Source organism: Molossus molossus, unplaced genomic scaffold (genome assembly GCF_014108415.1).
Source record: "Molossus molossus isolate mMolMol1 unplaced genomic scaffold, mMolMol1.p scaffold_m16_p_18, whole genome shotgun sequence".
NCBI classification, from domain to species: domain Eukaryota; kingdom Metazoa; phylum Chordata; class Mammalia; order Chiroptera; family Molossidae; genus Molossus; species Molossus molossus.
Genome location: NW_023425353.1, coordinates 39,062,751 through 39,088,457, shown reverse-complemented (window position 1 = coordinate 39,088,457; position 25,707 = coordinate 39,062,751). Strand labels below are relative to the sequence as shown.

At 38.2% G+C, this 25,707-nt stretch overlaps 1 protein-coding gene across 1 annotated transcript in view; it reads left to right on the top strand.

Moving 5' to 3' along the window:
• Positions 1 to 25,707, top strand: part of LOC118633442 (collagen alpha-4(VI) chain-like) — a 116,776-nt gene that overhangs the window by 74,427 nt on the left and 16,642 nt on the right. The window contains exons 22-32 of the mRNA XM_036267355.1: positions 1,120 to 1,182; positions 2,236 to 2,298; positions 2,829 to 2,891; positions 5,317 to 5,367; positions 12,889 to 12,924; positions 13,027 to 13,089; positions 14,390 to 14,452; positions 15,596 to 15,631; positions 16,587 to 16,623; positions 19,680 to 19,691; positions 19,778 to 20,271. Coding sequence (XP_036123248.1) covers positions 1,120 to 1,182; positions 2,236 to 2,298; positions 2,829 to 2,891; positions 5,317 to 5,367; positions 12,889 to 12,924; positions 13,027 to 13,089; positions 14,390 to 14,452; positions 15,596 to 15,631; positions 16,587 to 16,623; positions 19,680 to 19,691; positions 19,778 to 20,271 — 981 coding nt within the window. The remainder of the gene's footprint in view (positions 1 to 1,119; positions 1,183 to 2,235; positions 2,299 to 2,828; positions 2,892 to 5,316; positions 5,368 to 12,888; positions 12,925 to 13,026; positions 13,090 to 14,389; positions 14,453 to 15,595; positions 15,632 to 16,586; positions 16,624 to 19,679; positions 19,692 to 19,777; positions 20,272 to 25,707) is intronic.

The window sequence follows — 25,707 nt, the reverse complement described above, 5'->3', positions numbered from 1 at the left end:
CGATTTCTTGTTTAGACCTTGTATATATAAGAAGGAGGTTGATTTTTCAAAGGAGATCACTGTCCTTAAAGCTTCTCTATTCCCCTTGTAAGATCTAAAGTTAGTTGGGTGAATTGAAATATAAAAGCAACGTTCTCACACTTGAGTGCTTGTCAGATTCAACTGGAGAGATGGTTAGAAATACAGATGCTGAGGATGCATGTCCTGTGCTTCAGGTGGAATGAGTTTGGAGTGTGTGTGCCGGGGATGCTTCAGAGTGCAGATGCTGTTTGATTAAAATGTAACCAATGAGGTAGCGATGGGCCAGGACACCTTAATTTGTGCTTTCATCAGCATCCAAGATGATTTTGTGGTTACCAGGAAAATAATTATGTAGCTCTGTAAACATTGGTTGAATTTTTTAAAGCTAGAATATTTTATTATTGAGTCAAATTGTCCCCTGGATAAAAACACAAACAAATCAGAACAAGCGTACACAATAAAAAAAGAACAACAACATTGTTAAAGAATAAATGACAGAACCTCAAATGTGTGGCTAATTAATGTTTTACTCATGGCTATTTTGGTTTCAGTCTAATTGGCAAAACCTCTAATTCTAGACTTTACTTACCTGTTCTAGTTTGAGCAAATTAGTTTAACATGATGGCCCTCATTGTACAACTCTTCAAGGTTGAGCATTTTTTAATTGATTTTACTCTCCATCCCACAGTTATAAAAAAAAAGATGAGGTAGGTAATTGATTAAAACCTACAGAACTTTAATTCAACATTTCCCTGAAGCCTTTAATGTAGAATTACTTTTTGTAACAAAAGGCTACTTTTATTGTTTGTAATTATTACATGTTTTCTGTACTGCCTGAGGACCATTTCTTGATAATGGTGCACTGTGAAATAGGTAATCTTCAGAATTATGTATTCCAATGTTCGTATACAGAAATGAACTTATCTGTAAGTAGGCCTCCCCACACAATCAAAGGGATCATTCAGGCTCATTTCAAACCAACTGGCACACTTTGCAGGAGTCTACTGATCAAATATGTGGATATTACAGTCTTTAACTGGCTTTCATAGAGAATTCTAACTTAAAATTGGTTGAATTTTAATTTTATCTTTGGACCAGGGACCAAGAGGAAGGCAAGGACCACCAGGAATTTTTGGACAAACGGGCTCACTGGGTGCTCGGGTAGGTTTGGAAAACTAAAAGTTGCAACACAGCTGCTCATTGACAATGGCCAGTTCATAAACCTGAGTGTTCCTGAATGAGTAACGTAAACCCACACTGTTTGTTCTGGGATCTTTGAGTATCAGGAATTCCTAGAAATAGCTAATTTGATGTAGTAGACATTGATCATCAAGTATGTGCCCCCTTTTACTCTAAGTATATTATGGAAATATAGTGACCAATGAGACTGGATTTGAGCCTCAGGGGTGTGTAAGTTCATACTTACCTATGATGCAAAAAAAAAAAAAAAAATTGTATTGTACAAAGGGGGAATAAGTGGTTAATTTACTGCTCACAAACATATAAAGAAGCATTACTATCCTAGTTTTATAGATGAGGAAACAGGCTCAAAGGGATTAAGGGGCTTGTCATCAGGGTAGTGAGAGGCTGAACTAGCCTCTAATTTGGGTCTTTCTAGTACCTGTTTTACAACCCATCCAATGCCCTGGTGATTCATAGAAAGTTCTGACCACATTGAGGCAGATGACTGGAGTGGTTTCCTAAGGCAGGGAGCATTTGTGATACCTTAAACCTGAGCAGCATGATTTAAGTCAGGGATAAGAGTATCTGGAGATTTAAAATAGCAGCTCCAGGATGGCCTAAGCCCTCATTCTGTCCTCATTCTCCCTCTTGGTTGGGAAAATTCTAGCCCTATAACTGATTGTATTATTTTCATTCTTATTTGATAATGTTTTCTATTTGGGAAGGGTCAAAGTCCAGGAACTTGTCTTCCTGACCTCTTAATCAAGTGGTGTTTTCCTTTCATAGCCAGATAATTCCTTCCATGTGTGGTGAATGTGGCCTCCTGCACAGAACACCTTACTCTCCCACCCCACCCCCCAGCCCAGAGGCTAAATATGTCTGTTGTGCATTTTCTATGTTGGAGGATAAAATTAATTATATTAAAGGTGATTCATGAGCAGATTACCAGTTCCAGTCCATTTCAGTAATAACGAGAGTCAGATAGTTAACTCTGTGGCCCTTTAGGTGATTTTGGTCATGGTCTTATTGCAGGGAAATCCTGGGCCTCCAGGACAAAATGGTTCAAAAGGAAAAGCTGGACCAAGAGGAATGAAGGTAAATGTCAGAGAATATACTCTTCCTTGATTGCAACTTGGGTTTTCTTATATGAATCTCTCCTTATATGATCCTTTCCAGCACGACTTGCTGATGTGGTTGGTGATGATAGTGACTGTCCATTACCTTAGAGCTGGACAGATGGATACAGATAAAGAAAGACATATAGACAGTCATATAGAAAGATGAATAGGTAGTCATATGTATCAGTAGACAAAGACACATCAAAAGGTAGATAAACATAGGCATTCACCATAAATGTCGTCACACACACCTAGAAAAGGCCATAGCAGTATGACATTCTGTAACTGGTGCTGTATACCTGGTTTTGATAATTTTCAATACCAAAATTTTAAATATATTTTTAATTTTTCATATTTAACAAAAGTCAAGGAAGATATTTATCTTAGACTGTAGGATGATGCCAATGAGACTTGAAAAGTGTGACTCAAATTTCTAAGAAAAATGATATAAAATTATATGAACTCATAGGGAGAAATTAATTTCATTTTTATCCTTCATTTTAAAAGGGAGAACATGGGAATGCAGGAGAAAAAGGCCCACGGGGTCAACAAGGACCAAGAGGGCAGCCTGTAAGTCTAGTTTCTCTGTTTCGGACTCTCGATTAAATTTCTTATTTATTATTTGTTCTTATTTCACATAAAATTCTAGTATTCATCATGAATATTTGGGGTAACAAATAGGACATAATCACTAGAGCTACTATGCATTTAAAGAGTCAAAGATCCTTAAACTCCTCATATAAATAAAGAATCCAAAGATGTCTCTGGGTTTATCTTGTCTTTTCACATGTTATTGAAGAGGAAAGCCAGTTAGCCTCTTCTGTTTGACAAAGATGTTTTACAAGCATTTGAGTCTTTTAGGAACACTTTCTTTTTATGCCCAATGAAACATTTTTTTTCAGGGAAACCAATAAGACAGCCAATCAGAGGTGCAAACTTTTCAGGGCATAAATTTGAGCATAGAAATACTCTTCGAAGACCAAAGATCATAAAAGGTTTACTTCAATAGATAACATTTCCAAAGACAGGGCTATGCATTTTTACCTTAGTCATTCCTCTGAGCATAAGAGCAAGTTACTATCTTAGGACTATTTTTCAATCCACACCTTACTGGAACAAACTTTACGATAACACAATAATGTTGTCTTTCCTGAAACTCATATTTCTGAGATTTCTGTTAGCAGCAGTAGCAAGGACCGGCCTCTGCTTTACACTCAGCACTGAAATTGCATTTGTTGGCAAGGAGAGAAAATAAAAGCAGGTCTAAAGAAGCTTAAACTTAAGTGTGGCAAGGGTGCCCTGGCCGGTTTGGCTCAGTGGTTAGAGCGTCGGCCTGCGGTCCAGAGAGACCCGGGTTGGGTTCCCGCTAAGGGCACATACCTCAGTTGCAGTCTGTCCCTGGCCCTGGTTGGGTTGTGCAGGTGGCAACCACTCGATGTGTCCCTTTCTGTAGATGTTTCTTTCTCTCTCTTCCCCTCTCTCCCTCCCACTGTCTGAAAAAAAAAAAAAAAATGGAAAAATGTCCTCAGGTGAGGATTAAATAAATAAATAAATAAATGTGGCAAGGGAGGGAAAAAAAAACAGAACAAGATTACTATCAAATGAAATGTAGGGCAAATAATGTTTTACATCTACACTCAATTCAGATGATGAAGTTAACACTTTTTGACTTTATTAAAATATCTTGATGTAAAAGAATGCAAAGCTTGTTCCTATTGATCTCTTTTAGGGACAGAAAAAGCCTTTTGAAGGAGTCATTTCAGGAATGTTGGAGGGTGTCGGACATCTCCAAAATACACAGTTGGGCTCTCTGGGGTTGCAGATGCTGAAGGCTCTGCATGTCCTTCAGCAGAGAGAAGCTGGAGTAACAGCAAATGAACCTCGTTTGCATCCTTCCCCCACTCCCCTATCCCCCAAATTCATTCTTGGCGATCTTCTTTATCTTATTTTCTAATATTTCAAACTTTCCTCTTTAGCTATAAGAATGATCTATGTGACTTAAAATTAAAAAAATTTTTTTTTCTCAATTAATGTACTTGATTTACATGCAGTCTTCATCCATTAAGCATAAAGCACCTTAAAGGTTCTGAATTCACTCTTTATTACAAGAACCTGGTTGTCTATAATGTACAGACACCAAGATCCCAATAGTATCATCAACATTTTCATAGTGATTATCATTAGCACTACCTCTACTTCCACCACCACGACCTCCACCCCACCAACACCACTACCACAACCAATATCACCGCCACTATCATAACCATCACAACTGTTACTACTTCCCTGCCAACATCATCACTGTTACTGCCACTATCGGCAGCCAAATAGACCACTTACCGAGTACTTTCTCTGTGCCCGGCATCATGCTAAGGACTTTCCATGCACGATCTCACTTAACCTTCCAACCATACTAGATAGATGATATTATTATCCCCATTTAACAGATGAGAAAACTGAAGCTTAGAAAGGTGGAGTAATTTACATAAGGTCACTCATACTACCAGTGTTGGAAGTGGGATAAAACATTCAGGTCTGTCTGGGTTTACAGCCTATAAGCTTATTCGCTAAACTGTATTGTCTCTCCCCCAAAGTCTGTCTTTAGCCCTAGAAATTTATCAATTATGGAACTTCTTCCTTTGTTTCTTTATCTGATAAGGAAAGCAAGTTTGTCCAAGGAGAACTTTGTACAGTAATTGGGCTTCCTACACCCATGGTATTAGCATGCTGAGATACAGACTCTTGCTGAAGAGGGGATTAAAAATTAAAGAGAATACAAAAAACTTATTTATATAATGGTCTTTAAAAACTTTAAACCCTATTCCCTCCTTATCCTTTGAAGGCAGTCTAGTGTTTATCCTATGAAACTGGGATGTACCTCCTCTCTGCCTTCCCCACCTCCTTGTACTGCTGATTTTTCCAAGGGTCCAGAAAATATTATCAAACAAGTATTGATCTGGATGACACTACAATTCATTTTGTGTCATTTTCTTAGGGTCTTTTTGGTCCTGATGGATATGGACATCCAGGAAGGAAAGGAAAAAAGGTGAGAGTTACCTTATAAAGTGTTCTGAACTAAAGACCATAACTTTTATTTTATTTTACTAGAATAAGAGTTATTACTCAACTGGCATGCCAAGAATGGTTTCTAGCCCTGGCCAGTTTGGCTCAGCGGTTGAGTGTTGGCCTGTGGACCAGAGAGTCCCAGGTTTGGTTCCTGCTAGGGGCACGTACCACAAAAAAATAAAAGAATGGTTTCTACATGATGTTTATGACATGTTGCTAATGCCAGAGTTCCCTCCTTAAAAAAATAAAAGCCGATTTTGTCACTCCCTTATTTAAAAATCAAACTCATTACCTCTTCTTCTACCTACACCAGATATTCCTACTCCAGCTCTGGGCAAGCCAGGTTCGATCCCAATTCCTTGCCTTTGCAAAAACACTCTTGCCTCTATTTGGGATGTCCTTCCCTATCTCCATCCTTTGGACAATTTCTACTCATTTTCTAAAACCAACTCAGATGTCAACTTCTCCTTGTGGAATACAGAATTTGTTGTCTTATATTCTGTATTCTCAAAGCACATTGTTCATATTTCTACAGAATACTATGATTTACTGAGGTTCTACTATCATTTATTCCTGCATATTTATCTACTTCCCAGGTTGTGTGCTTGATAGCAGAACTGCATCTTACTCATTTTTGCTTTGCTGAAACAGAGCCTGGCACAGAGTAGGTGCTCAATAAGTATATTTAAGAAGCTGGCATTTTAACATGCAGTTAATGGGTTACTGACAGAGGTTTTGAAGCATGGAAGTCACATGAATCTTGTGAAGCAAATCAAATATCAATAGCTGCAGTTATTATTGGTGCTTAGCTTGCAAGTTACATTTATTGCTTCACAAAATACATCACTGGGATGTTTAGTGATGCTTAGCTGCTCAACAATGTCAGGACTCTGGGCTGGCTTCCCTGCAATTCTCTTATTTCATTTGTGGCTGCCATTGTATTGAGCAGGAAAATGCCCACCATAGTGATCCCTTAGTAAATATCTGTGAAACAATGAACAGTGTGGGACCGCGGTGATCATGTAATTCAGCCTTGTTAATTTACAGACAAGAAAATTGAGACTCAGGGAAGTGTGGTAACTTGCCTGTGGTCACATAGCTAGTTAGACAGAGCTCAGTATGGAAACTAGTTCGCTGGAGCTTCATCCTGCCTTTCTTCTCTAGGGAAGAGTTTGTATAACAAGGAATTCTGGGTAGAATTCAAATATGCATGTTTTGAGCCACATACCAGCCCCAAGCTAAGCATAAGGGCAGTCGATGCTTATTGTGATACACTTAACATTGTGGAACACGCAGATTCACTCCACATCTGCGTGAATTTTTCCTGGGAAGTCATAATGGTCACACTTTAAATGGCCCTTATTGCTGCTTGGCCAGCAGATTACATTTTTTTAGTCTGTTCACTCTCCTCTTCTCTGAGTGATCTGTTTCATACATTTTCCTTTCCACAGATCATTCCCAGTAGAAAAAGAGGTGGGAATAACTCATCTAAGAAAATCCCAAAACGAAAACGAAACCCTCTCTTAAGTACATACTTTCATTGCTCCATTTCTCCCTGGAAACTCTTTAAAGGAGCAGGTCTATACCCATGGTTCTCCTTCAGGGGAGATTTAACCCTCCAGGGGACATTTGGCAATGTCTGGTGGTATTTTGGTTGTCACAACAGGGGGAGGGGATGCTATAGGCATCTAGTCAGTAGAGGCTAGAGACAACTGTTCATCTTATAATCCATGGGACAGCTCCTCACAACAAAGAACCATTAGGTCCCAAATGTCAGTAGTGCTGGGTTTGAGGAGCTTCACTTTCTTCCCTCTGGTTCTCTCTAACTGATGACAGTTGAGCCGTCACCCCTCAGCTCTCCCCACACAGCTACACACTTTATTGAGGTAAAACCCATGGTGCTAACTCTGCTGGTCAGTCCTCTGCCCTCATCATATTCCACATATTCTCAGCAGCGTTTGGCAAAGATGATTGTGGGCTTGTTCTTGAACCCTTTCCTCTCATCTTCCAGAACACCCCACTTCCCTAGTTTTCACTGGCTGTTGGGTCTTCTGAAATGTTCTTGACGTCTAAATATGGAAAGATTCAGGGCTCTCTCCTCATATTTTTCTCCCTCTTTACTCTTTCTTTAGGTGACCTTTTTCAGTCCCATGACATCAAGTACCATCAATCCGGTGATCATTTCTCCAGCTTGGACCAATCTCTTAAACTCCAAATGTTTCCACTTGTTTATCTAATAGGCACCTTAAAATTGGCATGTTCCAAAACAACATTTCTCTTTTTGGTTTGTGAACCTTTTATTACGGAAAAATTCAAACATATATACAAGTGGAAAGACATATAGCAATACCTCCCATGATGGATCCTTTACCTAGCTCAAACGATGCAAAACCCTTGACCAATTTTGTTTTATTTTATTTCTACTCTCACCCACTTACTGACACACCATTTTTTAAAGCAAATCTCAGATATCACATGTTTCATGCATAAATATTTCAAGATGCATCTCTAAAATATTCTTTAAAAATATAATAACCACAATACCATGATCATATCTAAGAATCAACAGTTATCCTTTAATATCATCAAACATCCGGGAATTGCCCTGGCTGGTGTTGCTCAATGGTTAGAGTATCAGCCATGCACCAAAGGGTTGTGGGTTAGAATCCCTGTCAAGGGCATATATCTGGGTTGCAGGTTTGTTCCACAGCCCCAGTCGGGGCATGTGTGAGAAACAACCAATGGATCTGTCTCTCTTACATCGATGTTTCTCTCTTTCTTTCTCCCCCTCCCCAGCATCCCTCCCTCCCTTCTACTTCCTCTAAAAATCAATGAAAAAAATATCCTCTGGCGAGGATTAACAAAAAACAAACAAATAAAAAATATTCATGAGTCAAAACTGATTCCGCTGACAACATGCTCCTCCTCCGGCCTGCCCTGTCCCAGAGGAGGAGACTGTGTCCTGCCAGTTGCTCAAGACGGACGCTTGCACCATCTTTAATAAGTTTCTTTCTCTAACCCTCTAAATCTAATCCGTCAACAAATAATGGTGAGTCTACCTTCAAAATATATCCAGTATTTCATCACTTCTCACCTTACCCGCTGCCACCCTCTGGGCCAAGGCAACATGATTTTCCACCTGAATTACCGCAATAGCCACCTAACTGATCTCTCTGCTTCCACCCTTGCCTCACCTAGTTAGTTCTTCATGTAGCAACCAGAACCTTCTTTCTTTATAAAAAAAAATTTATCTTTATTGTTGCAAATATTACAGATGTCCCTCCTTTTTTTCTCCCATTGACACCTTCCTCCCTGTTCCTGCACCCCCTGCCTTCACCACACTGTTGTCTGTGTCCATTGGTTATGCATACATGCATGTAAGTTGTTTGGTTTATCTCTTCTTGGCCCCCCTCCCTTCCCTCTGAGGTTTGTTAGTCTTTTCCCTACTTCCATATCTCTGGCTCTATTTTGTTTGTCAGCTTATTTTGTTCATTATATTCCACAAATAAGTGAGATCATGTGATACTTGTCTTTCTCTGACTGGCTTATTTCACTTAGCATAATACTCTCAGGTCCCTCGATATCATCTCAAAGTGTAAGAGGTCTTTCTTACAGTTGCATAGTATTCCATTTTGTGTACATGTACCACAGCTTTTTTATCTACTCATCTACTGATGGACACTTGGGCTGTTCCCAGATCTTAGTTACTGTAAATAGTGCTGCTTTAAACACAGGGGTGCATAAATTCTTTCTGATTGGTGTTTCTGGCTTCTTAGGATATATTTCTAAAAGTGGGATCATTGGGTCAAATGACAGTTCCATTTTTAATTTTTTGAGGAATCGCCATATTGTTTTCCATAGTGGCTGCACCAGTCTGCATTCCCACCAGCAGTGTACTAGAGTCCCCTTTTCTCCACATGCTTGCCAGCACTGGTTGTTTGAAGATTTGTTGATGGCTGTCATTTTGGCAGGTGTGAGGTGATACCTCATAGTCATTTTAATTTGCATCTCTCTGATGATTAGAGATATTGAGCATTTTTTCATATATCTCTTAGACATTTGTATGTTCTCTTTGGAGTAGTGTCTATTCCTCCATGGGTCCTCTGCCCATTTTTAACTTTTTTTCTTTTTTTAAAAATCTTATTGTTGAATGTATTATAGATGTTCCTCATTTTTCCCTCATTGACCCCCTCCTTCCCCCTCCCATCCCCCTCCTGCCTTTTCCCACAATGTTGTCTGTGTCCATTGGTTATGCATATATGCATATGAGTTCTTTGGTTTATTTCTTCTCACCCCCCAACCCCCCTTCCCTTTGAGGTTTGTCAGTCTAACAACCAATTTGTTCTTCTTAATCCCTTAACCTTTTTCACCCATTTCCCCATCCCCTGTCCCATCTGGCAACCAACAAAATGTTCTCTATATCTATGAGAATGTTTCTGTTCTGCTTGTTCATTTTATTTGTAGATTCAATTGTTGATAGCTATGTATTCATTGCCATTTGTTTGTTCATATTTTTAAATCTTTTCTTCAAGAAGACCCTTCAACATTTCATATAATGGTTTGGTGGTGATGAACTCCTTTAGTTTTTCCTTGCCTGGGAAACTCTTTAAATGGCCATAAATTCTAAATGACAGCTTTGCAGGATAGAATAGGTTTTTGCTTTTCATCACTCCCTTCTGGCCTGCAAAGTTTCTTTTGAGAAATCAGCTGACAGTCTAATGGGAACTCCCTTGTAGGTAACTAACTGCTTTTCTCTTGTTGCTTTTAAGATTTGTCTTGAACCTTTTGCATTTTGATGATGATGTGTCTTGGTGTGGGCCTCTTGAGGTTCATCTTGTTTGGGACTCTCTGTGCTTCCTGGATGTGTATGTCTGTTTCCTTCACCAAGTTAGGGAAGTTTTCTGCCATTATTGTTTCAAATAGTTTTCTATTTCTTCTCCTCTCTCTTCTCCTTCTGGCACTCCGAAGATGCGAATGTTGGCACGCTTGAAGTTGTCCCAGAGGCTCCTTACACTATCCTCATTTTTTTGGATTCTTTTTTCTTTTTGCTGTTCTGATTAGGTGTTTTTTTGCTTCCTTATATTTCTTATATTAAAGGAAGTTTCCTCCACCCATTTTTTAATTGGGTTCTTTGTCTTCCTTTTGTTGATTTGTATGAGCACTCCATATATATTGAAAATTAACCCCTTATCTGATACATCATTGGCAATTATGCTCTCCCATACAGTGGGTTCCCTTTTCATTTTGATGCTTTTTTTTTTTTTTTCTGTGCAGAAGCTTATAAGTTTGTGTAGTTCTATTTATTTATTTTATTTATTTATTTACCTTTGTTTCTCTTGCTCTAGGTGATATATCAGTAAAAATTCTGCTTTATGTAATGTCTGCAGTTTTGCTGCCTATGTTTTATTCTAGGATTTTTATGGGTTCATGACTTATATCTAAGTTTTTAACCATTTTTAGTTTACTGCTGTGTAGGGTGTAAGTTGGTGATCTAGTTTCATGTTTTTGCATGTATCCGTCCAATTTTTCCAACACCATTTATTGAAAAGACTGTCTTTACTCCGTTGTATGCTCTTGCCTCTTTTATCAAATATTAATTGGGCATACTGTCTTGGGTTGCTTTCTGGTTTCTCTGTTCTGTTTCATTGATCTGTATGCCTTCTCTTGTGCCAGTACCAGCCTGTTTTAATTACAGTGGCTTTGTGGTACAACCTAATGTCTGATATTGTGATCTCTCCAACTTTATTCTTCTTTTTCAAGATTGCTGTGGCTAATCAGGGTCTTTTTTAGTTCCATATAAACTTTTGGAGTTTTTGTTCTAGTTCTGTGAAGTATGCCTTTGGTATTTTAATAGGGATTGCCTTGAATCTATATATTGCTTTGGGTAGTATGATCATTCCAATGGCATTAATTCTTCTAATCCATGAACATGGTATACACTTCCATTTTTTTGTTTTCCTCTGTTTCTTTTTTCAATGTCCTGTAGTTTTCTGAGAACAGATCTTTTTCCTTCTGGTTAAGTTAATTCCTAAGTATCTTAATTTTTTTGTTGCAATGGTAAATAGGATTGCGTTTTGGTTTCTCTTTCTGAGAGTGTTCATTATTGCTGTATAAGAGTGCCGTCAATTTCTGGATATTAATTTTGTATCCTGCTACTTTGCTGAATTCATCCATTAAATCTAATAGTTTTTTGGAGTCTTTAGGGTTTTTTATGTTCAATATCATGTCTTCTTAAAATTATGACAGTTTCACTTCCTCCTTTTCAATTTGGATGCCTTTCATTTTTTCATCTTGTTTGATTGCTGTGGCTAAGACTTCTAGTACTATGTTGAATAAGAGTGCAAAAAGTGGACATCCCCATCTTGTTCCTTTTCTTAAGAAAAAGGCTTTTAGTTTTTGTTTATTGAGTATGATGTTGCCTGTAGGTTTGTCATATATGGCCTTTATTATGTTGAGGTATGATCCCTCTATTCCTACTTTGCTGAGAGTTTGTATCAAAAATGGGTGCTGGATTGCCAGAGCCTTCCTTTAAACACATAGTCAAATCATGTCAACTCCTTTTTTTCAAAGCCCATTTTTGGCTCCTCATATCTTTCAGAAGTAACCCCACTGTTCACAAGGCCTACAAGACTCTACAGCATCTAGCCCCTCTTTGAACTTTCTTAGTGTGTCTCCTCCTGTTCTCCCCACTCCAACCCCATCCTGCTTCAGTGTTCCTCAAGCCTTAGATACATTCATACTCTTGCCTTGGGGATTTTTACATGTTCTTTCCTCTGACTGGAATGCTCTTCTCTCAGATATCTGCTTGGCTTGCTTCCTCAATTTATGCTGGTCTTTGCCCAGATGCTACCTTTACCAAAAGGCTTTGTCTGACCACCTTATATAAAATAGTTACCCCATTCCCTCATTCACCTGTGTCATTCTTCATCCCTTAATTCCCTTTTTGGAATAGCATTCATCTCTTTCTGATGTATTATACATTTCTTCCTCACATGTGGTAAGTTCCATGATAGCTATGGTCTTTGTTCTGTTTGTTCACTGCTGAATTCCCAGTGCTTAGAGACATGCCTGGCACACAGAAGTAATAAATAAATATTTGTTGAATGAATAATTGTTTTGTTTTGTTCCTTTGATCTGACAATGAGAACCTGCTTCACAACAGTCAATTTGGTGCTCTTCCTTTTGGTTTCCATGGGATCAGACCTCTGATTTTTAAGCCGATATCTAAAAATTCTTAAGGCGGTTTTATTACACAATATATCAAGGAGGTGGTAGAATTTGTAATAATCATTTGCAAATTGTTTCACGATGAATTACAGGAATAAAATATGGTCACTTCGGAGTAGCTCATGATAACTCTTGATATAGTTGTTTTTATTTTTCTGGCATCTGTTTTGAGTCTTCTTCAAAGTTATAATTTTTTATTTTTCTCTGAGGAATGTCAAAAAAATACTTAATCACATGACATTAAATCAAAACCTTATCTCATTTCTGACACTAGGGTGAACCTGGATTTCCTGGCTATCCTGGCACAAAAGTAAGAAAATATCTTTCTGGGCCTGGCAACTGGTATGCAGCATGTGTTATTTGTTTGTATATTTTTCTTTACATTCAAGATTTTGCTTTCAATTCTTTTAAGGGAGAAGATGGTGATCTGGGCCACCGAGGAGAAGAGGGGGCAAAGGGAATCAGAGGGAAGAGGGTAAGAATCAAAGGAATTTCCCAAGATCTATAAAGGCCTACATCCTACATCTACTCATAGGGGCATATTTCCATTGGTTTAATGGACTTCTTAGCAGGAAGCCCATGTCTTCTGTAAGCAGGCACATTTCACACTTTCCTTGGGATACTTCACTTTCCCACTTAATTCCACTCTCATTTATCTTCTGAATGCAAATGCAGCTCCCCAAACCATAACAGAAAATCCAAGTTGGAGTTTTAGTTATGTAATATCAACCTTTAAAAAAATAAGTTTGGAGGCACCTCTGTCTTTGGTAAGCCCAGATATCATTTGGAAGGGTATTATTTTAGCTGCAGAGCAAACACTGTTTCTTTGCAATTCTTTCAAGCCTTATTTTTCTCTTAGCTTTTTAAGACTACACTCTCAAGAATGTGGCTGCCATCTTGGTGGACTTTGAGTCATACTTTCACTGTGCTTTATAGGGTCTACCATTAAAAATCAATTTCTTCAGTTTCTGAACATTCAATCTTGAAGAGCCACAATTACTGGCAGTTCTTTTTGGAAAGAATAACCCTGTGGTTATCTAAAACCTTGGTAGTGTTTAGCTGATAGACATTTGAGAGCAAGGCCTCTGGGAAAAGGACATGGACCAATGTTCAGTGAAGAAGAGAAGAAAGGAAAGAGAATGTATATTTTCTAGGAACTCAATTATTGCTATTGTCATACACTGACAAAGTCATAAAGAAAAATTTGATCTATGTCTAACTTGGCTTGCTGCTAGCTAAAACTGTTCTGCTCAGCTAAACTTACCTCTCTGATTTCAAATAAAAAAAAAAGATAAAATATCAATCACATGCAGATAATACCGTGTCAGTTCACATACCTGTAAGATGAGCAGTGAATCCATGATTAGCATATAACTTTTCTCATAAACTGAAGACCAGAAGGTGGTGGAGGAGCTTTTTCTTTCTCTTGATGCCATGTCTTCAATGCATACTTTATGTACTCTTTTAATTATATGACCAGGAGGCTCAACTAAATATGACATTCTTTAAGGCTGTTTGGAAGGGTGTGTTTGTGTGCATGTGTACATGTTGGCGAGAATTAGGTATGTAGGGGGGATTTAAATGGTTCTCATAAAGAGATCCCCTCTCCTTCTAGTCTCTGTGTCTCACTCCATTGATAACAGTTCATGAACTAACTGGTATATAGCAGACTCACTGTATCTTAGATATAATGACAACTTGATACCTCAAAGTGTTGGTTTTAATCAAGTTATATTCAAGGATGGAAGCTTATTCTTTTGATTGGTCATTTTTAGGGTAATGCTGGCTATCCAGGATTTGTTGGAACTCCAGGTGACCAAGGCCCTCCAGGACCACGGGTAACATGAACTCCTCTCCTTTCTCTTATTTTCAACCTTTATGTAAAATGAATAAAGATTTATAAGAGACATCTCTAAGAAAAAAATAAACATTTGGGACACACAGAGGATCTATTAGAAAATGGGTCAGATTTGCTTTACATTCGCTTTAACTCCTTATAGAGTATATTTATTCAATATAAATGGTTTGTTTGAAGATGGGGCAGATATTAGAGTGGCTGAAGATGTATGAGTCTGTCAAAATACATAAAACAATACATTAAACTCATGGGAGAATAAGTTTATCAGTGTAAACAAGATGAGCAACAACATGTATGCCAAAACTAGAAGGAAATACTAACATAATAGGACATTTATATAATCTTAATTGAACTGACAATGTTGCAAGCCCACAGATATTTTTTAAATTCCCTGGAAGGTCATTTGGTATGAAAGGAAAGACTTGGGGCTATTGTTGTTTTGCTCCATGGCTCATCCTAGGTCACTAGGCTGTCATTCCATGAGGGATTGCACAGTGAGTTAGCGGTGGGTTGAACCTGGTGGTGTCACTGCAGTGTAGGGCTTATTGGAGAAGTACAACAAAGTCATAGAATTAAAAAAAATCTTAGAAACAGAACTACCCATGCCTATTTTTCAGATGAGGAAACAAAGGTTGAGAAGTTTATAGTAACCTGCCTAAAGTCACAAATTACTACCTTGTAGAGTCTAAATAAGGCAGCTCTATTCTGAAACCCAGGAAGATTTGTTCATTCCTTCGCAGAGAGCTAGCATGGGGGTGGGTGGCCAAAGGAGAAAGGGTAGAGGAGGACTGGGTTCTAGTCTAGAACTGCCTATAAAATGGTCCTGAGATCTTGGCCTTTTCCTGAATTTTATCCTAAATTGTGGCTTCGTCTCAAAATTACTTGATCTTCTAAAGTTATGTACCATGTGCCTGGGCATCCTGGACTCCCAAGTCCTGGGACACACCTCCTAAGCACTCTGACCTCCTTCTTTAAGGAGTCAGACAGAACTCCGGGGCTGGGAGCAAAGGGCAGAACGTAGTTTATGTACTGTGGTGAACTTTATCAGAACCTCTTGTCAATTCAGGATAACACTATTGGACCTCAGAATTTTTTATTTTAAACATGTTTCTCTTCTTTCTAGGGCATCAAGGGTCCCAGAGGCTTGGCAGATATGATGGTAGGTAAAGATTTTAATTCTAAACTTTATTCTTTTCAGAACACAAAGCTTTCTACTTCGACAAAACAGAAATCTATAAAGATTCTTTAGTTTTGCCTCTTACAATTTTGTTAGTACTTTAAGTTTATAGACTTGACTCTGAAATGTTCTAACCAAATCAAATAAATGTAGTAGAATAATATTTTAAATCCTGGAGGGACTATAGATGCTTTTGAGCAATACGAGTTGACATGAAAAGAAAGACTGAGGCCACTCCCCTACACAATATGCTTTTTTGTCAAGTTCAAAAATTGCTTATAAAGTATTTATAAGCCAACACTGACCTTTGTGTCTCATGGCACACCTGAAAACAATCTCAAAAGTTATGGTGGTTTTTCATTTTCCAAGTTCAGAAATACTATTGTGGGATTGGGGAGGAAGTGAGGACGACTGAGTAGCAGGAAGTGGTGGGTTGAGGGAAGAACAGACAGACAGGAAGGGACTAAAGGAGTGAAGTAGTCTTCTAGGGGAGGGGTCAGGAGACCCTGCCTTGCAGTCATTCTAAAGAAGTGTACCAGGAATTGCTAATATAGAGATCCAAAACTTGAAGTAATTTCTCTGCCCTCTATATTGAGATTCCTGGATTTAAACTTCTTCAAAATCAGATTTGATTTCTTTGCTTTGTGAGGTAGAGAATAAAAGAGAAAAAAAAAATGAATTCCTTTATCTACCTATTTCTAGTAATATGGGCACTATATTATATGTACAATATTTTAAAATATCCATTGGACCCATAAATATAACTGCTGTATAATTTTATTGCTATAACAATTTTTATGTTTTCTGTGGCAGCTTAAAAAGCTTTGAATAGGCACAGATAATATCCATATGAGATTTCTAAGTCACAAGGGTGAGGAGGAATATACTTCAAATGAAATAATTTTTTCTTTTTTCTCTCTTTCTCTGTTTCTAACAGCCTTGTGAAATCATCAATTTCACACGAGAAAACTGCCGTAAGTTGTTTGGAAAAGCTCAAAAGGAGCCAGTGGTGTGAAATGGGGATGAATCATGGATTGGGGACATAAGTCACCATGGATTTGACTGAGGTTTGGGAGGTGCCATTGTCCATCATGAAAGGTTCCTGTAAATGAATATATTTAGCTCATTCCCCCCCCCCCCCCCTTGGGTAATTAATCTTCCTCAGTGTGGTCTTAGAAATGAAATGATCAAAAGGCATGTCATCTCAGTGGTGGAGAAAATTCTACTGTACAGTATGGAACCTCATGTAATGCAATGATGATTGCACTCCTGCATGTCTGCATCTTAGTGCTTCTTATCCCAAAACAAGCAAAGAGAAGCTTTGTTCTTTTAATTTTATCAATTTAAGCAGGAGGGATCAATGGTGAGCTTTCAAGAAGAAATGTGTCCTATTTTATATACACTTATGTTTTAAATATGGAATTATGAATAATCAAATCTTAAGTTACTACATTCTCAGATTGTAATTTTTTCACTGTCTTCAATGTATTCCAGGATATTTGTAACCTTTTATCAACACATTTATTCACTTACTGGAAATAGGGAGAGAACACTGATTTTGCAAATTGCATAGTTTGGGAGCTTGGGTTTTCTCCACAATCATCCTACCCCTCTTACTCTATCTAGTGCATACATATTCTGTTCATTCCCATCCAGTTGCTGCCCAGGGAGATTATGAAATCCTATTTCCTAGAAATCATAAAGAATAATACCATCATCTTGACCACCAAGGAAAAGAGTGTCAGAGTTGGCCATATAAAAAGTGAAAACCTCTTGCCCTGGCCAGTTTGGCTCAGTGGTTAGAGTGACAGCCCACAGACCAAACAGGGGTGGGTATGATTCCAGTCAAGGGCAAGTACCTCAGTTGCAGTTCATCCCCGGCTCTGGTCAGGGTTGTGCAGGAGGCAATCAGTCGATGTGTTGCTCTCACATCGATGTTTCTCTCTCTCTCCCTCGCTCTCTCCCTCTCCCTCTCTTCCTCTCTCCCTTCCTCCCCCTCTATCTAAGACAGATGAAAAAATATCCCCCGGTGAGGATTAAAAAAAAAGTGAAAACCTCTTTATGTTGAAAAGCAAACAGAAAAATAGAAAAAAAAATGGCAATATAAGCAATGGACCCCAGCAAAGAACCTAGCCTCCTTACTCTATCAATGTCAAGATATATAAAATTGCTGCTACTCAAGTATTTGTATCAAATGATTCATACAAATACAGATATTTCATAGTTGCTAAACAGAAATGTAAAAAACTCTTTTAGATAGAAAATGGGCAAAATACATGAATGGAGGATTCAGAGAAGAAAGCCTACAAATGAACAATAAACCCATGAAAATGTTTGATCTCACAAGAAGTCAGAGAAAACATATCCAAACGAGATATTCTTTGTGTTTCTCAAATTGGAAATTTTATTTATTTATTTATTTATCCTTACCTGAGAATATTTTCCAATCGATTTTTAGGTAGAGTGACAGGAAGGGAGGAAGAGATGAGGGTGGGGAGGTGGGGAGGGAAACATTGATGTGAGAGAGACACCTCGAGTGGTTGCCTCCTGCATGACCCTGATCAGGCTGGGGATTGAACTGCAACCAAGGTATGTGCCCTTGACCAGAAATCCAACCTGTGACTCTTTGGTCCACGGGCTGAAGCTCTAACTATTGAGCCAAACTGGCCAGGGCTGGAAATGCATTTCAAATAACAAAAACACCACATACCAAATTTGGGAAATGTATAAAAGTATTCATTGTAGGGAAGATTGTCAATTGGTACAACTTTTCTGAAGTACAGTTAGACAATGCACATCAAAAGCCATATGATTGAGATTTCTATAGGGCTACAACTGGAAAAATACGCACAGAGACATGTGCAAGTATGCTCATCACATAGGGATGTTGGTAGAGGAAACCATGAGACATCTTTTAGTAGAATAGGTGCCATTGCTCTAAAACAACAAATGCCTGTTGTATACTAAGTGTAAAAAGGTTCAGAATAGGACATATCCTAAACTCTAAGTTGTGGAACTTATGATGAATTAAGGATAATTTTAATTTTTTGTCTTATAATATTTTCCATAAAATATATTACTTGCATACACACATTTATATGTACTATATATACAATTTATTATATGTATTTATAATATATTATTATATATTAACTTTAGAATAGTGTATTAGTTAGATTTAAGTTCAGTACATGTGAGCTTGGTGCTCAACAGCAATGACACAAATGTATTTCTCAAAGCCTGGAAGTAGCCATTCCATAATATGGAGCTCCAAGGGGTTCAGGGATGCAGGCTTTTCATATTTTCTTGCTCTGCCACTGGGGAGAGGGTGCAGTGCTTCTCAAATTACCTCATGGTCTGAGATGTCTGTGAAGCTTCCACTGGCAAGAATAGGAAAGGAAAGGAAAATGATGCTTTTTTGAAGTTGTATCTACCACACTTCTTTTTTTCTTTTTCTTTTTTTTTTATCCTCACCCGAGGACATTTTTCCATTTTTTGTTCAGGTAGAGTGGGAGGGAGAGAGAGGAACAGAGAGAGAGAGAGAAACACCGATGTGAAAGGAACACATCGAGTGGCTGCCACCCGCACAACCGACCAGGGCACAACCGACCAGGGCCGGGGACAAACTGCAGCCGAGGTACGCGCCCTTAGCGGGAACCGAACCCGGGTCTCTCAGGACCGCAGGCCGACGCTCTAACCGCTGAGCCAAACCGGCCAGGGCTCTACCACACTTCTTATTCTATTATCTGAAACTTAGTAAGATGGTTGCTCCACAGGCACAGGAATTCTGTTCCAGGCAGCTGTGTGCCCAGCCAGAGATTGGGATTCTCTTACTATAGAAAAAAGGGAGAATGAACATAGGGAGCAATTAGAGGTCTCTGCCATACTCAGGCAGGAGCTGGAGAAGGCCAGCCCCTGGATTTCCCAGAGGAGACGATTTTTCATTCTGAAGCACTCATAGGGACAACATACCACTACTTATGTAAACTAACAATGTCCTCTTTTCTCTCCAAAATAATTTCCCTTCCAGCTTGCTCAACAGGTAATTAATATTTCTTCTTATTCTCTCAAATCTTGACTTGCTAGGGGCGTTGCACAAGATCTTAATCTATGTATTCATGTGTTAAGGTGTTTCCAAGTGCCCAGTGTTCCCAACTGAAGTGGTCTTTGCCTTGGACATGTCAAATGATGTTTCTGAGTTGGATTTCGAGAGGATGAGAGACATTTTATTGTCTCTGTTGATGAAGATGGAAATAAGTGAGAGCAACTGCCCAACGGGTGCCCGAGTGGCCATCGTTTCATACAACAAAAAAATAGATCACTTGATTCGCTTCTCGGACTCTAAGGGAAAGCCTGCACTCCTTCAGGCAGTCAGGAAAATCCCTCTGGAAAGGTCATCTGGCAACAGGAACCTTGGGAACGCCATGAGGTTTGTGGCAAGACACATATTCAAACGTGTGCGCTCAGGCCTTCTCATGAGGAAGGTGGCTGTGTTCTTCCAGGCGGGCTGGGCCCATGATGTGGATTCCATCAGCACGGCCACACTGGAGCTCAGTGCGCTGGACATTATCCCTGCCGTCATCACCTTCACAGAGGAGCACAACCTCCCAGACGCACTGGTGGTATGTGGAGGAACTTCTTAGGAGGGCCAGGGGAACTGGGGCGGTTAGTACATGGTCCTTATCCCTCCATCAAGGATCATATGAGATATGAAAGCTGTTCAGGGAAAGAATTTCCTGGAAATTGTTGTGTATGCATGGAGGTGTGTGTGTCTCATTATGGACTCTACTATTCGTGCTGGCTGGCCATTCTTGAGCACTTATTCTGTTCTACATGCCTCATAAACATTATCTTATTTAATTATCTCCAAAACTCTATAATGTAGGTTTATTGTATGTATCTCCATTTCAGAAATAAGAAAACCGAGGCTTAGGGAGGTTAAGTCTGTCATTGAAAGTCAAGTATCTAGTTAGTGGCAGACTGATATTATCTGCTTTCAGAGCCTATCCTTAACCACTAGCCTAAATTGTATCATGGGGGGTCCACAGAATGTAATTTTCTTTTTTCACTTGGCGTATAAAATACATATCCATATAGAAAAGCAGGTAAGGGGTGCCAATTTTTAGTGAAGAGCTGGTTGGGTTTTTATATATGCTTGAACTTAACCCCAAGATTTGTTTCAAGATACTAAATATTTTCAGCATCCTGTAAATTTTTTTTATGTCCCTTCCCATACCATACATTCCCCAGAGTCACTGCTCTGCTGACTTCTATCACAATCAATTAGTCTGACCTGTTCTGGACCTTCGTAGAAGTTGAATACTATGGTATTACTCTTTCGTACCTGGCTTCTTTCACTCAACATCATGTCTGTTCTTTTTGTTCATCGATGTTGTATATATGGGTATCCTGTTATTTTTTTTAATTGCGGTTCTGAAGTATTTTAGTGTGTGTATACACCACAATTTATTTACCTATTCTCCAGACTTTACTCTTGTAACCAAAACCCATGTAACACATTCTCATAGAATATCTGACATGAACTATCAAAATGAAGTTAATCTCTCTCTTTCTTTGCTTTTATTTCTTTATTTATTTTTCTTTTTTAATTGAATTTATTGAAGTGTTTGTGTGTGTGTGTGTGTGTATGTGTGTGTGTGTGTGTTGAGTTTTAGAAGTTCTTTATGCATTTTGGATATTAACCGCTTATCAGATGCATCATTGGCAAATATGTTCTCCTATTAATTGGGTTGTCTTTTTATTTTGTTGATGGTTTTCTTTATTGTGCAAAAACTTTTTAGTTTGATGTAGTCCTATTAGTTTATTTTTTCTTTTGTTTCCCTTGCCTGGGGAGATTTATCAGAAAAAAATATTGCTACGAGTAATATCTAAGATTTTACTGCCTATGTTTTCTTCTAGGATTTTTATGATTTTGAGTCTAATATTTAAGTCTTTAATCCATTTTGAGTTTATTCTGTGTATAGTGTAAGAAGGTAGTCAAGCTTTGTTTTTTTTTTGCACATATCTGTCCAATTTTCCCATCACTATTTATTGAATAGATTATCTTTACCCCATTGTATGTTTTGGACTCCTTTGTCAAATATTAATTGACCATAAAGGCATATGTTTATTTCTGGGCTCTCTATTCTGTTTCATTGATCTATATGTCTGTTTTTATCCCAGTACCATGCTGTTTTGATTACTGTGGCCTTGTAGTATAGTTTGATATCAGGTAGCATGATTCCTCCAACTTCGTTCTTCTTTCCCAAGATTGCTGTGGGTACTTGGGTCTTTTGTGGTTTCATACACATTTTTGGAATATTTGTTCTAGTTCTGTGAAATGTGCCATTAGTATCTTGATAGAAATTGCATTAAATCTATAGATTGCTTTGGGTAGTATGGACATTTTGATGTTAATTCTTCCTCTTCATGACCACGGTATATACTTCTGCTTATTTGTATCTTCAATTTCTTTATTCAGTGTCTTACAATTTTTCAAGTACAGGTCTTTTACATCCTTGGTTAAATTTATTCCTAAATATTTTATTTTTTGGATGCATTTCATTTCTTCTTCTTGTCTGATTGCTGTGGCTAAGAATTCCAATAAGGTAAAAGCAGATATCCTTGTTTTGTTCCTGATCTTAAAGGAAACACTTGCAGTTTTTGCCCATTGAGTATGATATTGACTGGATTTTTCATACATGGTATATTAAAAAAAATTTTTTCTTTATTGATATTAGAGAAAGAGAGAGAGGAAGGAAAATGGAGAGAGAGATAGAAATATCGATGAGAGAGAACATCGATTGGCCACCTCCTGCATGCCCCCCACTGGGGATTCGGCTCACAACCTGGGCATGTGCCCTAACTGGGAATCGAACTGGTGACCTCTTGGTGCATGGATTAATGCTCCACCACTGAGCCACACTGGCCAGGCTCATATATGGTCTTACAATGAGAGTTTGCTGAGAGTTTTTATCATAAATGGATGCTGAATTTTATCAAATGCTTTTTCTACATCTATTGATGTGATCACATGGTTTTTATCCTTCATTTTGTTTATGCAATGTTTCACATTTATTGATTTGCAGATATTTTACCAACCTTGCATCCCTGAAATAAACTCCACTTGATCATGGAGTATGGTCTTTTTTTTTTTTTTAATGATTTCTTTTTTAAATTCTCACCTGAGGACATGCCTAGACAGAAAGGGAGGAAGGGAATGAGGGAGAGAGGGAGGGAGAGAGAGAGGGAGATAGAGAAACATTGATGTGAGAGAGAAACATTAATCAGCTGTTCTCCATTCATTCCTCAACAGTGGTCAAACTGGTAATCCAGGTATGTGCAGGATTCAAAGTGATATCCTTTTGGTGCATAGAATGACTCTCAACCAACTGAGCCACTCCAGCTGAGCTGATCTTTTTAGTGTATTGCTGGATCTCGTTTGCTAGTATTTTGTTGAAAATTTCAGTATCTATGTTCATCAGGGATATTGGCCTGTAATTTTCTTTCTTTGTAGTGTCTTTATCTGATTTTGGAATTAGGATAAGGCTGGCCTCATAAAATGAGTTTGAGAGTTTTCCCTCTTGAATTTTTTGGAATAGTTTGTAAAGGATAGGTGTTCTTTGAATGTTTGTTAAAATTTCCCTGTGAAGCCATGTGGTCCAGGGCTTTTGTTTGTTGGGAGATTTTTTATAACTGCTTCAATTTCACTAGTAGTAATCCGTTTATTCAGATTCTCTGATATTTCCTGACTCAGTTTTGGAAGATCGTATGTTTCTAGGAATTTATCCATTTATTTCAGGTTGTTCAATTTGTTGGCATACAAATTTTTATAATATTTTCTTACCACCCTTTGTATTTTTTTAGTGTCAGTTGTTATTTCTTCTCTTTTGTTTCTGACTTTATTTATTTGGGTCCTCTCTATTTTTTCCTGATGAGTCTAGTTAAAAGTTCGTCATTCTCATTTGTCTTTTCAAAGAACCAGCTCTTGGTTCAATTGATCTTTTATATTGCCTTTTTAGACTCTATTTCCTTTATTTATGCTCTGGTCTTTATTATTTCCTTTCTTTTACTCACTTTGGGCTATGTTAGTTTTCCTTTTCTAGTTCCTTTAAATGTAAAATTAGATTGTTTATTTTAGATGTTTCTTGTTTTTTTTTTGTTTTTTTTTATCCTCCCCTAAGGACATTTTTCCATTTTTTGTACAGACAGAGTGGGAGGGAGAGAGAGGAAGAGAGAGAGAGAAACATTGATGTGAAAGGGACACATCGAGTGGCTGCCACCCGCACGACCAACCAGGACGGGGGACAAACTGCAACCAAGGTACATGCCCTTAGCGGGAACCGAACCCGGGTCTCTCCGGACCGCAGGCGGGCGCTCTAACCGCTGAGCCAAACCGGCCAGGGCAGATGTTTCTTGTTTTTTGAGGTAGGCCTGTAATGCTGTTTTCCCCCTCTTAGCGTTGCTTTTGCGTATTCCATAGATTTTGGGTTGTTGTATTCTCATTTTCATTTGTTTCAAGGTATCTTTTCATTTTTTCCTTGATCTCATTGTTATTCCATTCATTGTTTAGTAACATCTTATTTAGCCTCCATGCTTTTGTGTGTTTTTCAGTTGTTTTCTTGTGATTGACTTCTAGTTTCATATCATTATGGTCAGAGAAGAGTCTTGATATGATTTCATTCTTCTTAAATTTATTGCAACTTGTTTTGTGTCCTAACATGTGGATTAACCTAGAAAATGTTCCATGTGCACTTTAAAAGAATGTATATTCTGTTGCTTTGGGAAAAAATGTTCTGAACATATCAATGAAATCCATCTGATCTAGTGGGTCATTTAAGGCTACTGTTTTCTTGTTGATTTTGTGTTGGAAGATCTTTCCATTGATGTCAATGGAGTGTTAAAATCCCATACTTGGACATATGCTTGCTCCAGAATGCTGGGAAATCACTCTTTTCCTTAAATTTAACAATTTAGAAAGCATGTTAAATGGTGCTTGCCAGCTCAAATGTAATAAATGACCTCATTTTTGGTGATATTAGCAAGGAGAGAAATTGTAAAAATGACAACCCCCGATTTGGGGCCTTTCAGAAAAATCTTCATTTCTTCACAAATGGGCATATTGCAGCTCTTAACCTCCCTACCTGGTGCTCTATCTTTAGGGGAATCCAGTTAGGAAAATGTGAATATCATTTGATTTTTCTTTTGAATTATCTGCCTCACGGCTTTCTTTGACTATTTGTGGCAATTTTGTTTTTCACCTTCTATGTTATTTTATTTTTCAGAACAACACCCAGATGCTTCTGGCATAATGACGGTTATGCAACTTCAAACAATTATATAAACAGATGCCCTAACTTCTCAGTCCATTTAAACATGCTTGGAGGCTGTGGGCATATTGAAAAGATTTTTTAAGCCATACATTGACTCCTCACAGCCCTAAATAAAACAATATTATAGCATTTGGATTATTTGTCCTAATCCTATTGTCAAGAAGTACCCAATTGCCTTGTCTCTCTCTCTCTCTCTCTCTCTCTTTAAATCCTCACCTGAGGATATTTTTCCATTTATTTTCAGACAGAGTGGAAGAGAGAGGGAGAGACACACATTGAATGGCTGCCTCCTGCATGACCCTGACCAGGGCATGACTGCAACCGAGGCATGTACCCCTGATCAGAATCAAACCTGTGACTCTGGTCTGCGAACTGATACTCTAACCTCTGAGCCAAAACAGTCAGGGCAATTGCCTTGTTTCTCAAAACATTGCTACATTCATCTGATTTTTGAAAAGTTATAAACCAGAGGATTACAGGAAAAATGCAAATGTGTGCCAGATATCAAATTTAATTTTTTTAAAAAATATTTGGCATATGTTTCTTTGAAACAATATGTAAGAAACAGCTCATGTTTATTAAGTCAGGCTCTGTTCTAAAATCTTCCCACTTATTGATTCATTTAATCCTTACAACCCAATGAGATAACTATTAATATGGGCTCATTTTTTCAGGTGATGAAACTGAGACAGAGAAGTTAAATAACTTGCTCAAGGTTTAGAATTT